This window comes from Aphanomyces invadans (genome assembly GCF_000520115.1).
Source record: "Aphanomyces invadans strain NJM9701 unplaced genomic scaffold supercont1.25, whole genome shotgun sequence".
NCBI classification, from domain to species: domain Eukaryota; phylum Oomycota; class Saprolegniomycetes; order Saprolegniales; family Verrucalvaceae; genus Aphanomyces; species Aphanomyces invadans.
Window position 1 is genome coordinate 988,781 of NW_008580170.1, and position 11,211 is coordinate 999,991.

The 11,211-nt window shown below is 50.3% G+C and overlaps 5 protein-coding genes across 6 annotated transcripts; 3 read left to right on the forward strand and 2 right to left on the reverse strand.

Annotated features, from left to right (window-relative positions):
• Positions 1 to 3,711: 3,711 nt before the first annotated feature.
• Positions 3,712 to 4,473, reverse strand: H310_10351 (hypothetical protein; the record flags this gene model as incomplete). Its single annotated transcript, XM_008876716.1, has 1 exon — positions 3,712 to 4,473. The coding sequence occupies one exon, from the start codon at positions 4,471 to 4,473 to the stop codon at positions 3,712 to 3,714; it is 762 nt and encodes a 253-aa protein (XP_008874938.1).
• A 327-nt stretch (positions 4,474 to 4,800) lies between these two features.
• Positions 4,801 to 5,607, forward strand: H310_10352. Of its 2 annotated transcripts, XM_008876717.1 has the most exons (3): positions 4,801 to 5,242; positions 5,293 to 5,360; positions 5,405 to 5,607. In XM_008876717.1, the coding sequence occupies exons 1-3, from the start codon at positions 4,840 to 4,842 to the stop codon at positions 5,549 to 5,551; spliced, it is 618 nt and encodes a 205-aa protein (XP_008874939.1). In that variant the 5' UTR covers positions 4,801 to 4,839; the 3' UTR covers positions 5,552 to 5,607. The 2 variants fall into 2 exon arrangements, with proteins under 2 accessions (XP_008874939.1, XP_008874940.1); XM_008876718.1 differs by having other exon boundaries at positions 4,801 to 5,360.
• Positions 5,608 to 5,902: 295 nt separating this feature from the next.
• On the reverse strand, positions 5,903 to 6,770 carry H310_10353 (hypothetical protein). The gene has a single exon (XM_008876719.1). The coding sequence runs from the start codon at positions 6,756 to 6,758 to the stop codon at positions 6,009 to 6,011; it is 750 nt and encodes a 249-aa protein (XP_008874941.1). The 5' UTR covers positions 6,759 to 6,770; the 3' UTR covers positions 5,903 to 6,008.
• Positions 6,771 to 8,817: 2,047 nt separating this feature from the next.
• Positions 8,818 to 10,292, forward strand: H310_10354 (hypothetical protein). Its single transcript, XM_008876720.1, has 3 exons — positions 8,818 to 9,649; positions 9,709 to 9,770; positions 9,834 to 10,292. The coding sequence occupies exons 1-3, from the start codon at positions 8,902 to 8,904 to the stop codon at positions 10,062 to 10,064; spliced, it is 1,041 nt and encodes a 346-aa protein (XP_008874942.1). The 5' UTR covers positions 8,818 to 8,901; the 3' UTR covers positions 10,065 to 10,292.
• Positions 10,293 to 10,556: 264 nt separating this feature from the next.
• Positions 10,557 to 11,171, forward strand: H310_10355 (hypothetical protein; the record flags this gene model as incomplete). Its single annotated transcript, XM_008876721.1, has 1 exon — positions 10,557 to 11,171. One exon carries the CDS (start codon positions 10,557 to 10,559, stop codon positions 11,169 to 11,171), a length of 615 nt encoding a protein of 204 aa, XP_008874943.1.
• Between the last annotated feature and the right edge of the window lie 40 nt (positions 11,172 to 11,211).

Genomic DNA, 11,211 nt, shown 5'->3' on the forward strand with positions numbered 1-11,211 from the left:
TTGCCTCTGAATTCTAATGTATATTCCCACCATAAAATTATGAGGGGTTTATTTGTTGGAGTAACGAATTTTATCCAATCACAAGATTCTTGCGATTCTATTGGGTGATAGAGCTCGGCTGATCACTGAGAGTTCGGCCGATCACTGAGAGCCGACGTTATTTAAATTTCATGAGTTAGTCCAACATGATTGGTTATAACTAGAAGAATTTCATTCAGTCAATCACAGTTCTTCTTGTATCTGCACTACAATTGGTCAAAACGAATGGAATTTCTGACTTGGTATTGCAGTATACAGGTTGCAGAAGTTTTTAAAACTGATCATTTTTGGGGGTGTCGGCTTTTTTCGGGGTTCACTCTAACGCGAAATGCTTGAGTAAACCTGGCGATGATATGTTTGTAGTACTTTCAGAACTGCGCTTGCACCCTTGGTTATAACGCCGTGTTTGCTATTAGAAGCAAGGTCAGTTCTCACGGCTGCTGCTCCAACATTCGTTACGACGTCTCTGTAATTTGGGGAGCTTTCCTCTATGGCAAATCCATCGGGTAAAATAGACCACAACATGTCGAGATACGTACATGTTTTGCTTGGAAACAACCCCAGCGTGTATTCTCAGTACATGTGCATACCACTCTCACCACTTCGATTGCAAACGCAGCATTGATGATTTCCGTTGCCTATTTGAAGGCTTGGCCAGCATGTTTGCCGTTGCAGCGCCATGTGGATTCCATTGCCACTTCTGGCGCTTTCAGTCTCTCCTCTTACCGCCGCGTAATCTCCACGAAGCTTTCAATGACAGCTGCCTGATGCTGAATAAAGGTTAACTCGGCAGATTAGGTGAGTTCGCCACTGGATTCAATAGGTTGTGAGGTTGTTGGTTGTTGCATTCTTGCTGCAGGTGCACTCAACTGTGACGACCATATAAGCAAGTCAACAAGTCCGCATCCAGCCTGCATCAGAAACGACTCGAAGCGGAGGGCCGCTAAGTAGCAATTCTACTTCTGGTTTGTGCGTGAAATCATATTCTAGTAATCCCATTGCAAATGTAATGATGGTACAACGCTTGCGAGATTTTTCCAAATTCACTGTAACAGACATAGTCACTGTTCACCAAGCATTCTGCGCTTGGCTGTTGATTCTTGTCACCTCAGACTTCCGACGACTAAAATCACCAGTCTCGTCGAACCGTCTGACTCAATAACCAATGCTCTTCATCACCTCACGAACCTTGGCAGTCTCGCCCTTCTTCATTCCGAGGAAGAAGTAACCATACAAATGTTACAAGGCGGGAGTTAATCTGGCGGCTCACGAAAGCTTTAATTGCACTTATTCGGGGCAGGAAGAAGAGGTAGATGTATGAGGCTTCAGATGGACGAACCGTTGGCAAATCAGTTTCCGTACTGTGATTGGGGATTGGTTTGTGTGAACAATTTAAAATCACTGCCTGCGAAAATGTCTGCCATTCGACGTTGGCGTTATATTATCGGGTCGTTCAAGACATCTTCGTACTTCTTTGCTTGAAGAGGTGTCAGTTCTTTCCCCGGCCGAGGAATATCTTTCATGTCGTTGGGATCGCAAAGACAGTCATTGTGACGCTTGTAAATTTACGACTCATCAGTGTACATGGCACACTGCTTGGACGCGGAGAACGTGGTAGGGTGCATCTTGGCAACGTACTCGTCGCGTTCTAGCGCGTTCTTCTTTTGGAGGTGGTACGTGGAAGACCCGGAAAGGCTTCCACGCTTTTAGACCTGATGAGCAAAGAATCGCTGGGCAGATCGCAGTACCGATTCTTCATAGGTCTTGTTTGTATAGTGCATTGTGATCACATCTTGTTCGCAAAGAATTACCAACACGTCAATAGGAGTAGTGCACGTACGTTCGGCAGTCGGCCCCGCACGAATTTTTGGGACCGGTCGATTACATCGCGAGTGTGTGGTATGCAGTCCTTATCCTGTTTGCTGCAGGTGTAGCAGCGGTAAACCTGTCGCACTGCGTGTACTCACGCATTTCCTCCATTACCACATATAGACTGCGGCCGAGAGCGGCAGCTACCTTTTTTGCCACTTCAGTCTGGCCCTCGCTTGTGAAGTAGGCTTGCATCCGCACGATGTTCAGACGCATATCACGTACCAGGCAGCGGTGATGAGCTCGCTTCAGAAAGTCGAAACTCTCCTGCGCAGTTTTGTCTTTGAATGAAACCTCACCGGGGTAATGTATTCTTATCGTCAACTGCAAGGTATGAGTTTGTAGAGGATCTCATACGGTGAGGTACTCGCAAACCAAAACTGCAATTCTTCTTTATTAGTAAGGTTATTGGTAACCACGATGAATATTGAATGTGAGTGTGTCCTGCCAATATTAATTTTAATTATACAATACAACAGGCAGATTTCGCAACTTCTGGTTTTGTCTTATCCACGTTCCATATTCTAGAACACAGATAAAGTGCAGGAAAAAAGAGTCCAGGTTTTGCAACCACCCCGCTGCAAACTGCTTTTATCCAGATTACAGCAGCCAATCAAATTTAGCCGAGTGTGCAAGTACTACGACGTGAATCAAACACGTAAGGAACTCCAAGGAATGCTGTCTGCTGTCGAAATCGATGCCCTCTTAAGGCGTTGCCGAAAGGGCAACTTTCGCCAAAAGATGTGCCTTCTTCGCCTCATCGCTTGCGTTATTGAACATCCGCTTGTCCCCGATGTTCGTTTTGACCTGCTCAAGCTGTCCGATGTCGACTCGATGTTGATGTTTCTCTTCGACGTTGCAGGTGTACGAGCTCTGGTGTGTGCACTTCGCCTGCCCGATGTGATTATCACATCAAGCCGAGACCGATGTTCATCGACTGAAGCACTCTGCATCACATTGTATCGCATGTCGTTCCCGCGCCGCTACTACGACATGATGGCCACGTTTGGTCGATCGAGGGAGTCATTTGTGTCGTATTTTCAACGATGTAATTGACGCATTGTATGTGAAGTGGCATCGACTGCTCAATTTCTGTCTGCATATTGTTGCTGGTCGACTCGACATGTACTCAGGAGCTATTGTGTCGAAGGAAGCGCCCATGGAGAACGTTTTTGGCTTCATCCATGTGAGCAAATTTGAGACGTGCCGAATCACCCAAAAATGCAAACGCCTTCGACTTGCGTTTTCCAACCTCCAGCGCCTCCTGTACAGCGGGCACAAGCGTCGTCATTGCTTGAATTTTCAGGCTGTGACAGCGCCCGATGGATTGTGCGTGCACTTTTGGGGTCCGATGGAAGGTTCGCGTCACGACACAACAATGCTCCGGCAAAGCAAAATGCAAGAGTACTTGGACGAGAACAAACATGTTTTCTAAGGGTATCGTATTTACGGCGATCCTGCGTACGGCGTGATTGATTGGGTCTGTTCTGGCTTTAAGGGCGCGCAATTGGACCAACGTTGTCGTGACTTCAATGCAGCCATGAGCAATGTGCGCCAATCTGTCGAACGGATATTTGGTGCTATGAAACAACATTGGGCGATGGTTACCTTCAAGACGCAGCAAAACGTTATGCTTCAAAATGTTGGCAAGGTAATCATGGCGGCAATGTTGTTCAACAATTGCCACTGCTGCTATTATGGTGGCAATCAAATCAGCGATTACTTTGGAATTGCTCCTCCATCACTTTGTGAATATTTAGTTCTACCAGACAGAGTGAATGAATTACATGGTTGTATTGACCTTTAATCGTTTGGCAACTTCGAAGCTAACTGAATGAGCAACGCGATCATGTCATCGTTTCGTTTCATCTCAAATTCACGCTGCTGAATCCGCTCCATCCTGTCCTTCTCACGCTCAGCGAGTTCCATCTGCAACTTGTACTTCTCGAACGAAAACCGCTCTCTTTCGAGCTCAATTTCGCGCTCGTGTGATTCAAAAACCGCGTTGCGTTTTTGCCCAATAACATCACTGTCTGTTGACTCGTCGGTGTCCACGGACTTGATCCTCCCGCTCGTCATTGCTAGTTCTCGGATAAACGAAGCTGAAGCCTCATTTTCCATTGCCTTGGCATTGACGGCGGCTCGGTCGGCGTTGCGTTGGTCGGTGGCCTCGTCGAACAGCTGAACTAGCTCGTCCAAAAGAACAATCTTTCCTGTCTCGTCCTGCTCAACTCCAGACATGTACTTCGAGCTGTTCTGGAATCGCCGATGTGTACGCAGGAGCTGGTAGAACCTGTTCGCAGCCTTCTTGCCATCCAACGACGAGCGGCCAAAACCTGGCACCTCCAGCAGTTTCGCTGCCAGAGCGTCCCATGCTTTGGTGGTGTTCTTTACTTGCTTAAATGGAATATCGTTGTTGACTTGTGTGAGCAAACTCAAGTCGTCTGAGTTGCTCCACCATTTGCTCGCTTGTGTCAGCGTTGTCGATTCCCAGGTCGCTTGACATCCTCGAATGGTTTGGTCAATAGCCCTGTGATATGCGGATACAGCCAGCCACAATTTCATCAAGTTGCAACAAAATTTCACGGGTTGGTTGCAAACTTATTGGATATTGAAGGATAAGATGCGAATAAAACAAAACCAAGGTTTGCGAAATCTGCCTAATACTACTGTACGGTCATGTCACGACAAGTTCAGCATACAATATCCCATAGAAATGCGAATTCATTTACACTTTGCAAAAAAGACAGTTCGTTGTTGTTGGGAAGTATTGGAGGGACACGTAAAAAAACCATCTCGGAAACAATAGCCGTGCTGTATACCGTCATGTAGTATAAACATACTCTTATTGAAAAACGTAGTCGTTGAAAAACCGCTTAAACCCCGGTTAAACGCCAGCAAATTTGTTCGATTGTGTAGGTGCACCTCGGCATGCAAGCGGAGGCGGTGACGACTATACGAACGCCCATGTCGAACGAGAGTGTGTCTGCCGAGCACGAAACCATCGAGATACGTGAGAAGCGCAAGCCTCTCTTCTGCACCAAGTTTGGACAGACGCGATTTCTGTGTCAGCGAAGTGCAACTGCGTTCTACTTTCCCAATGTGCTTCACGTCGGTCCAAACATGGGATGCATGTTGATCACCTACTCCATCGTCGTTGCCCCCACTCTGATCTTCATTTTCGCGACTGGTTTGGCGTCGTGGGTGTCGGTCCTCCTCGTCGTCTCCATCGCCCTCACATTTCTGTCGTTCTCGATTGTGGCTTGCAGCGACCCAGGGGTGGTCCGTGAGCACTACGTGAATGCGTCCGGCGAACCTGCTGGTATTCTTTGTGGTACGAGAAACTCTATGGATGTTCGTCGTGCCATCGGTGGTGTGTTGTAGCACATTGTCAGATTCGCCGACCGCACAACGCGATCCACTGCTACGAGTGTGAAGTTTGCATCGACGGGGTACGTGTGCTTCAATGCCATCGCCCTTGACAATCCACACGCAGATGGACCACCATTGTCCATGGACCGGTAAATGCATCGGCAAGAAGACGCTGTACTGGTTCTACCTATTTCTTTGGATGATCTGCATCCACATCACGTTTGGCATTGGCACGGTCGTGTATTATTGCATTGGAGGTCGCTCGCCGTAATATGAATAGTTTTTATCGAGATTTGGCCGACCATACCTCAACCGCCTCTCGGAATGCCGTCGTGAATACGTAGCGAGCGCAGGTAGCGGCGGATAGGCTGGAGCGCAAAGCGTCGAGTGCAGTCGAATCGCTGCTGATTACACACTCCACGACATTCCACCTCGAAACTGCTGGTGCGAAGTGGCCGCCGATCATCGTGCGCTCGAACCACCAGTCCTGCCGACCAACGTAAGTGAGTCGGTACTGCAGGCATCCTTCTCGTTGCGACCGACAGTTGTAAACCTACTCGAGCCGAGCCCCGCTTGGTGCATTGCACCTTGCTGTGGCGAGAATGACTCGTTTGCACAACGATGGCACGAAGTAAGGAGATTTGCATTCATTCACAAAGAAACCGCTTTCACTCGAGATTTTCGAGAATACTTGTATCATATATTGATAAACACGCAAACGTGTCTACTTACAACGCGACTTGGGCAGCGGCAATCACAGCCAACGTGAGAGAGGCCGCAACACACGAGGACGCGGCCGACGTCGTCGGCACGGGGGTGCTGGCACCAGGAGACCCTGGAGCGGCAGTCGTGGTAGACTTGCTTGCCTTGGTGGTGGGAAGGTCACTGGGTTCGACCGTGGGGGCGGCAGTGGTAGGTGCAGGGGTGGGGCAGATCTTCGCACAGTCAAATCGCATCGACACACCGTCCTCCTTGTTCCTCACGTTCTGGGTTTTGCAACTGCCGCATGTGTGGCAATGACTCTTGAGGACAGCGACAGGGTCGGGGTTTTGTTCACGCACACAAAACAAGGGTTCTTGGCACACCTTCTTCGTGTCCTCAGCAGTGAGGGCCGTGAACCCATTGCCTTGAACGCAGCGGCGTTGGTCCGTGCATTGATCGAACTGGTACGCAATGTCTGGCGAAGTGGAGGAAATTTGGCACTTTTCAGCACCGCCCAAACAACCGCAGAGCTTATTGGCGCCAGACTTGATGCACGTCATGTTGAACCCGTTCAAATCGCCGCATTCCTTGTCCGTGTCGCAAACGCTCGTAAATTGGAGCTTGCATACCCCAGACGGAACAGCCGTGGTGGATGCAGTGGCGGGCTTAGCTGTTGTGGTTACTTGAGCAGCGGTGAATGCGGCGGCTGCGACAAGGAGGACGAACTTCATAGGAGACACACGGTGTGAATCGACGAATGAAGCCATTGCACACATCTTCCCATCTCGATGAATAAACGACGGTAGGGTAGGGCCTCCCTTCAAATTTCAGGGGTTCCTGGCCCCCCCATTCGTTTCATCTACAAGTTTGTACGGAAGGAGGTGGGTGCAAAAATACAACGGGCCCCAGTCCCCCCACAATTCGACCGGAATCGTGTGTCACAACACTTGCCCAGGTTTATCCGGACAATGTCTGGCCATCATGGGGTTTGACCCTCACTGGCGCGGCCATCTGCGGGCAAAACTTACAAATAGCCTCTCCAATACAATAAAGTATCGAAATGTAGAGTATATGTTGGGCTTAACAACTGGTGAGTTGGGAATAACGAACGTATATTCCGAACAGAGCAGTTGCGCCAAGAAAACTATACAACATGATTGATGGCAGAGGTTGACTAGTGAAACGTCGTGGAGACCAAGGCGTGTGCGGCATAAACCACAGGACGTTGGGCTGATTATTCCTCATTTTCATCCCTTATAGCACGGGACGTCGTCGAAATCGCCTGCTATCATTATCCAGCACGCATAGAATCGACGCCCACATCAAGATATTATTTACAGTGTGGTCGTTGTGCGTTTTCCCTGCTGGGGCAGAATTAGAGCTCTCCACGTTTCAAGTTGCAAGTTGCCGAGTTCGCAGAGTTGCCGAGTTCGCAGCCATTGGAGCTGTGGCTAAAAAACAAGTGGTTGTTTTGTGTGGGGAACAAGTTCCTCCATTGTTTGCCATGATTTGTGAATTCGTTCGATTCACAAAAGACATCGACCTATCCAGCATCGGCCACACACACGTCACATTCCGTGTCCACGAAAGCGCGTCTGGTTTCTATGTGTAGGTAGGTAGACCTTGGTATCCATCAACATTGCAAAACGCTGGATTGGTGGTTGTTTGCGTGCCAATGACAGGTACGAAGCGCTAGAAGCAATGACCCCGCAAAAGCTTCGTCGATTATGTCGCTGTGCCGCGGTCGGCGCGAGTTGCCGTGTATATGCAAACGGCATTCTTGCCACAAGGGTGCATGCAACCTTCCCATTCAAGAACCTATCGCCATGGCGAACTTAGCAAAATTGCAGTCTCAAATTCCACAGTACTGTTTTTTGTTTAACATAAAAATATACTACATAATTTACAGACGGGACAAGGACTGGTGCGACATCACTGTCCCATCGAGCGATCCGGTCCATGATTCTTTCAGTCTTCGTTGAACTGCTTTGAAGTTCACCACACTGCCGGCCGCTGTACAACGACCACCTTGGTCGGACGGCGACGCCAATTTTGACGTCCCAGGTGCATCAAGGGGGGTGATGGCAATCTTCGCCGTTTGTGTAGTTTCCATGCTTCACATTTGCATGCTGTCGTTTTCGTCCGTTGTCATTGAGTCCGGATTCTGCTGTGGGCATGAGAAACACCGGGGCAGGCGATACGAAAACAACGACGTTTAGCACAACAAATCGACGCAAATCCAACGGAGCTGTACTCTCCCCTATCCAGTTTACGGCCCATGCAATTGGGGGGAGAGCACATGCTGGTACGGCTAGTACAAGAGAACAGACCGGGTTTTTTCACGCCTTGATGAGAACAAAATGTTTTCTTGGCACGCGCGCGCTTCGTCCTTCTCGCTCGCACCGACACAATCTCGCGAACGTACTGTACTTATTCACAGCTAGTCTACGACTAACGCAACCTGTACTTTTCATCCACCAATCGGATTTACCATAAACGTTTTCATCACCTGTGATTGGCTCGCCTATCGCAACGCGAACACGAAGCCGAGCACAATAGTCCTGTCTAAAATGCACGTTTCAAAATATACGTCCTTCTGCACACACGAGAATATACTGCAAGCTGTGCCTCGATTCATCCATTCTACCTCGTTTGCAAGTGCCGAAGCGATATGTCGTTCCTTCGCATGGGTGTTGGTGCTGCTCTGCTACCTTTCCCCTTCTTGTACTATGAACAGATTGGACGAGAGTACTATCAATAGTTGGTCAAATTATATCCACGTCGCAGCACCCATTAGTCACGGTGGGACAAGGCCCAACGTTTCACATTGAACCCGCCAGACGAGCTGTGCTGGTCTTTACATGGCGGCCTCGGCGTGCCACCAGCACTTCTACGTTTGCCTCACGGTAACTTACTCTTATGACGGCCGAGAGCGAGCTTACTACGCCAACGACGGCGCCTCCCGCCACTGCCTTGTCGCTGTGGCGCGAAACGGACTGGATGCCAAGCAGATCGTTGGCCGACAAGGACTCGGATGAGTACGAGTTATCGCTCCAGCAGGCAAAGCGCAAAAAGATCCTTGTCATCTTGGCGGCAGCGCTCGTCGTTGTTGGGACAGCCATCGGGGTCATTGTCGCCACGTCCACCGAGACATCGGATGCGTCCCAAGCAAGTGGCCTTTCATCGCCCTCGACGGCCGTCCCAACCGCTCCGAATGGCGAGCTCGTCGTCGCATCGGTGGTGACGGGTGTTGACACGGACATCGATGCTACGAATAACTTCACTCTGGCCAACAACATCACGTCCGAGTCCGCGAACTCGAGCGCCCTTGAGTCGTTGATTGTGACGCCTGAACAAACGACGACGACTCCGGCACCCACACCGGAGCCTACTCCGGAACCGACGCCAGCTCCGACGCCTGCTCCGACGCCTGCCCCTACCCCGGCTCCGACACCCCCTCCGACCCCTGCTCCAACCCCTGCGCCAACCGCCCCGATCGGGAAAGGGACGCTGCGCAATGTGAACAATTGCGGTCGCACTGTTGAATTCATGATCTCTGTCGACAACAAGGACCGCTTCATCACGGTAGAATCTGGTCAATTCTACGACTTGGCCCCAGGCTACAGCATCGCGACGGTGCGTGTGGGTCGCTCGCCTGAAGCTACGTGTACGTTGCGCGCACATACTTCGTTGTGGTCACTCGAGGTTCTCATGCATGACTTGTAGTGTTCGAAGTATGCCGCGATGGAGGCAAGTTTTGGTACGATTTTAGCGTGATCCCGCCTAACGTAAGTTCCTACACCCAAAAGTATGCTATCGCGTGTGTGGGTGGCTGAACTATACTTCGGTAGTGCGGCCAAGGCACGAGTTGGGACGCGTGCTCGAAGGGTGGGAGCGTCAAAGGATTCAATGTGAAGGCGAAGCTAGACATCCAATACATCGCCAACAACAACAACTTCAACTGCCGCTCCATCGAGTGCATGTGGGAACGTTGCCCCGACGCGTACCACTGGCCATTTGATGATACCAAGACACGCAACTGCCACTTGGACGAAGCGTACGTTGTCACGTGGTGCGCCTAAGCGGCGACCGACACCCGAGGCGGTAGAATAGCCTGTGGGTGGGGTGTGTTGATATGAATGCTGTATCCATGTCGTGGCGTGTAAAATGATGTCGCCCATCCCCCCTCTTGTATTCCTTGACCCGTCGTCCATTCAACTTTCTGTCGTTCATGGTCGGCATGAGATCGTCTCGACCTCGCTGCTTCACCGATGCCTTGACGACGTCCGTGGGATGAGCCAGAATATCCCTTTGTAGAATTGGGAAATATCTTCAGAACGGAACTACGCTGAGGGAAAAACACGTAATGGTGGGCAATTCCAGCTGTAACTCCAGTTAAACGGATGAGATTCAGCTTTTTTACCGCTTTTCGTCGATTTATCAAAATCTGGCAATATCACATACAATTATCCAATCAAATCGGCGTATTTGGACTAGTCCAGTTTACACGACCGTGGGTGAAGTGTATTGTGCCGCCACACCATCAAGTCGCAAGCAGAAAGTCGCCAGCCATCATGGACAAGAAGCGAGCGTCCAGTGTGTCGGCGGCGACGCCGACCGTCGCGTTCGCCATGAGTGACTCAACGATGGCGAACGATGCGGACAATATCGTCAAGTACATCGACACGGAGCTCACGATTATCCAGGACGACATTCCGACGCTGACGGGGGAGCAGACCACCGACACGAATGGCATTCCATTGTACAAATGGCGCACCAGCCTCTTCGCCTTCTCGTCGTTCAACTTGTCGCTAAGCCTCTTATCGGTCGTTGCGCCCTGCGTCCCCGTGGGTCACATCGCCCAACGCGTCGGCCTCGGCCAATTTGTTCTCGTTCTCGTCGTCGCTGGTGTATTTTACGTCGCAAGCTTTGGCTTGAGTTTTCTGCAACGGCCTCTCGTAAATGCCATCGCAACTGCATGCTCCCTCAACTTCATCGGTTTCTTGGCCGTCCTCCGCTCTCGCGTGCGTCAATTGTTCGATATCCCTGGGTCGTTGCTGTCCGATACGTGCACCGTCATGTGGTGCGGCTGCTGCGCCATCGCTCAAATGTCTACGCACGTCGAGGCCATGGACACTAGAAGCTGCTGCTCGCTGGTTCCTCGCGACGTCCTGCCAGGATACAAGTAGTCACGTCTGTACGGCAGATATTTAACTGGTGAATGATTTT

Excerpts from the sequence above, each read along its gene's own strand:
- H310_10354 (XM_008876720.1), top strand. The coding sequence starts at position 8,902 with ATGACGGCCGAGAGCGAGCTTACTACGCCAACGACGGCGCCTCCCGCC. Across the intron at positions 9,650-9,708 it reads TCGCTCGCCTGAAGCTACGT|TGTTCGAAGTATGCCGCGAT; the intron begins GTACGTTGCGCG and ends CATGACTTGTAG. Across the intron at positions 9,771-9,833 it reads TTAGCGTGATCCCGCCTAAC|TGCGGCCAAGGCACGAGTTG; the intron begins GTAAGTTCCTAC and ends ATACTTCGGTAG.
- H310_10352 (XM_008876717.1), top strand. The coding sequence starts at position 4,840 with ATGCAAGCGGAGGCGGTGACGACTATACGAACGCCCATGTCGAACGAG. Across the intron at positions 5,243-5,292 it reads ACCTGCTGGTATTCTTTGTG|CACATTGTCAGATTCGCCGA; the intron begins GTACGAGAAACT and ends GGTGTGTTGTAG. Across the intron at positions 5,361-5,404 it reads GTGAAGTTTGCATCGACGGG|ATGGACCACCATTGTCCATG; the intron begins GTACGTGTGCTT and ends ATCCACACGCAG.
- H310_10353 (XM_008876719.1), bottom strand. The coding sequence starts at position 6,758 with ATGTGTGCAATGGCTTCATTCGTCGATTCACACCGTGTGTCTCCTATG.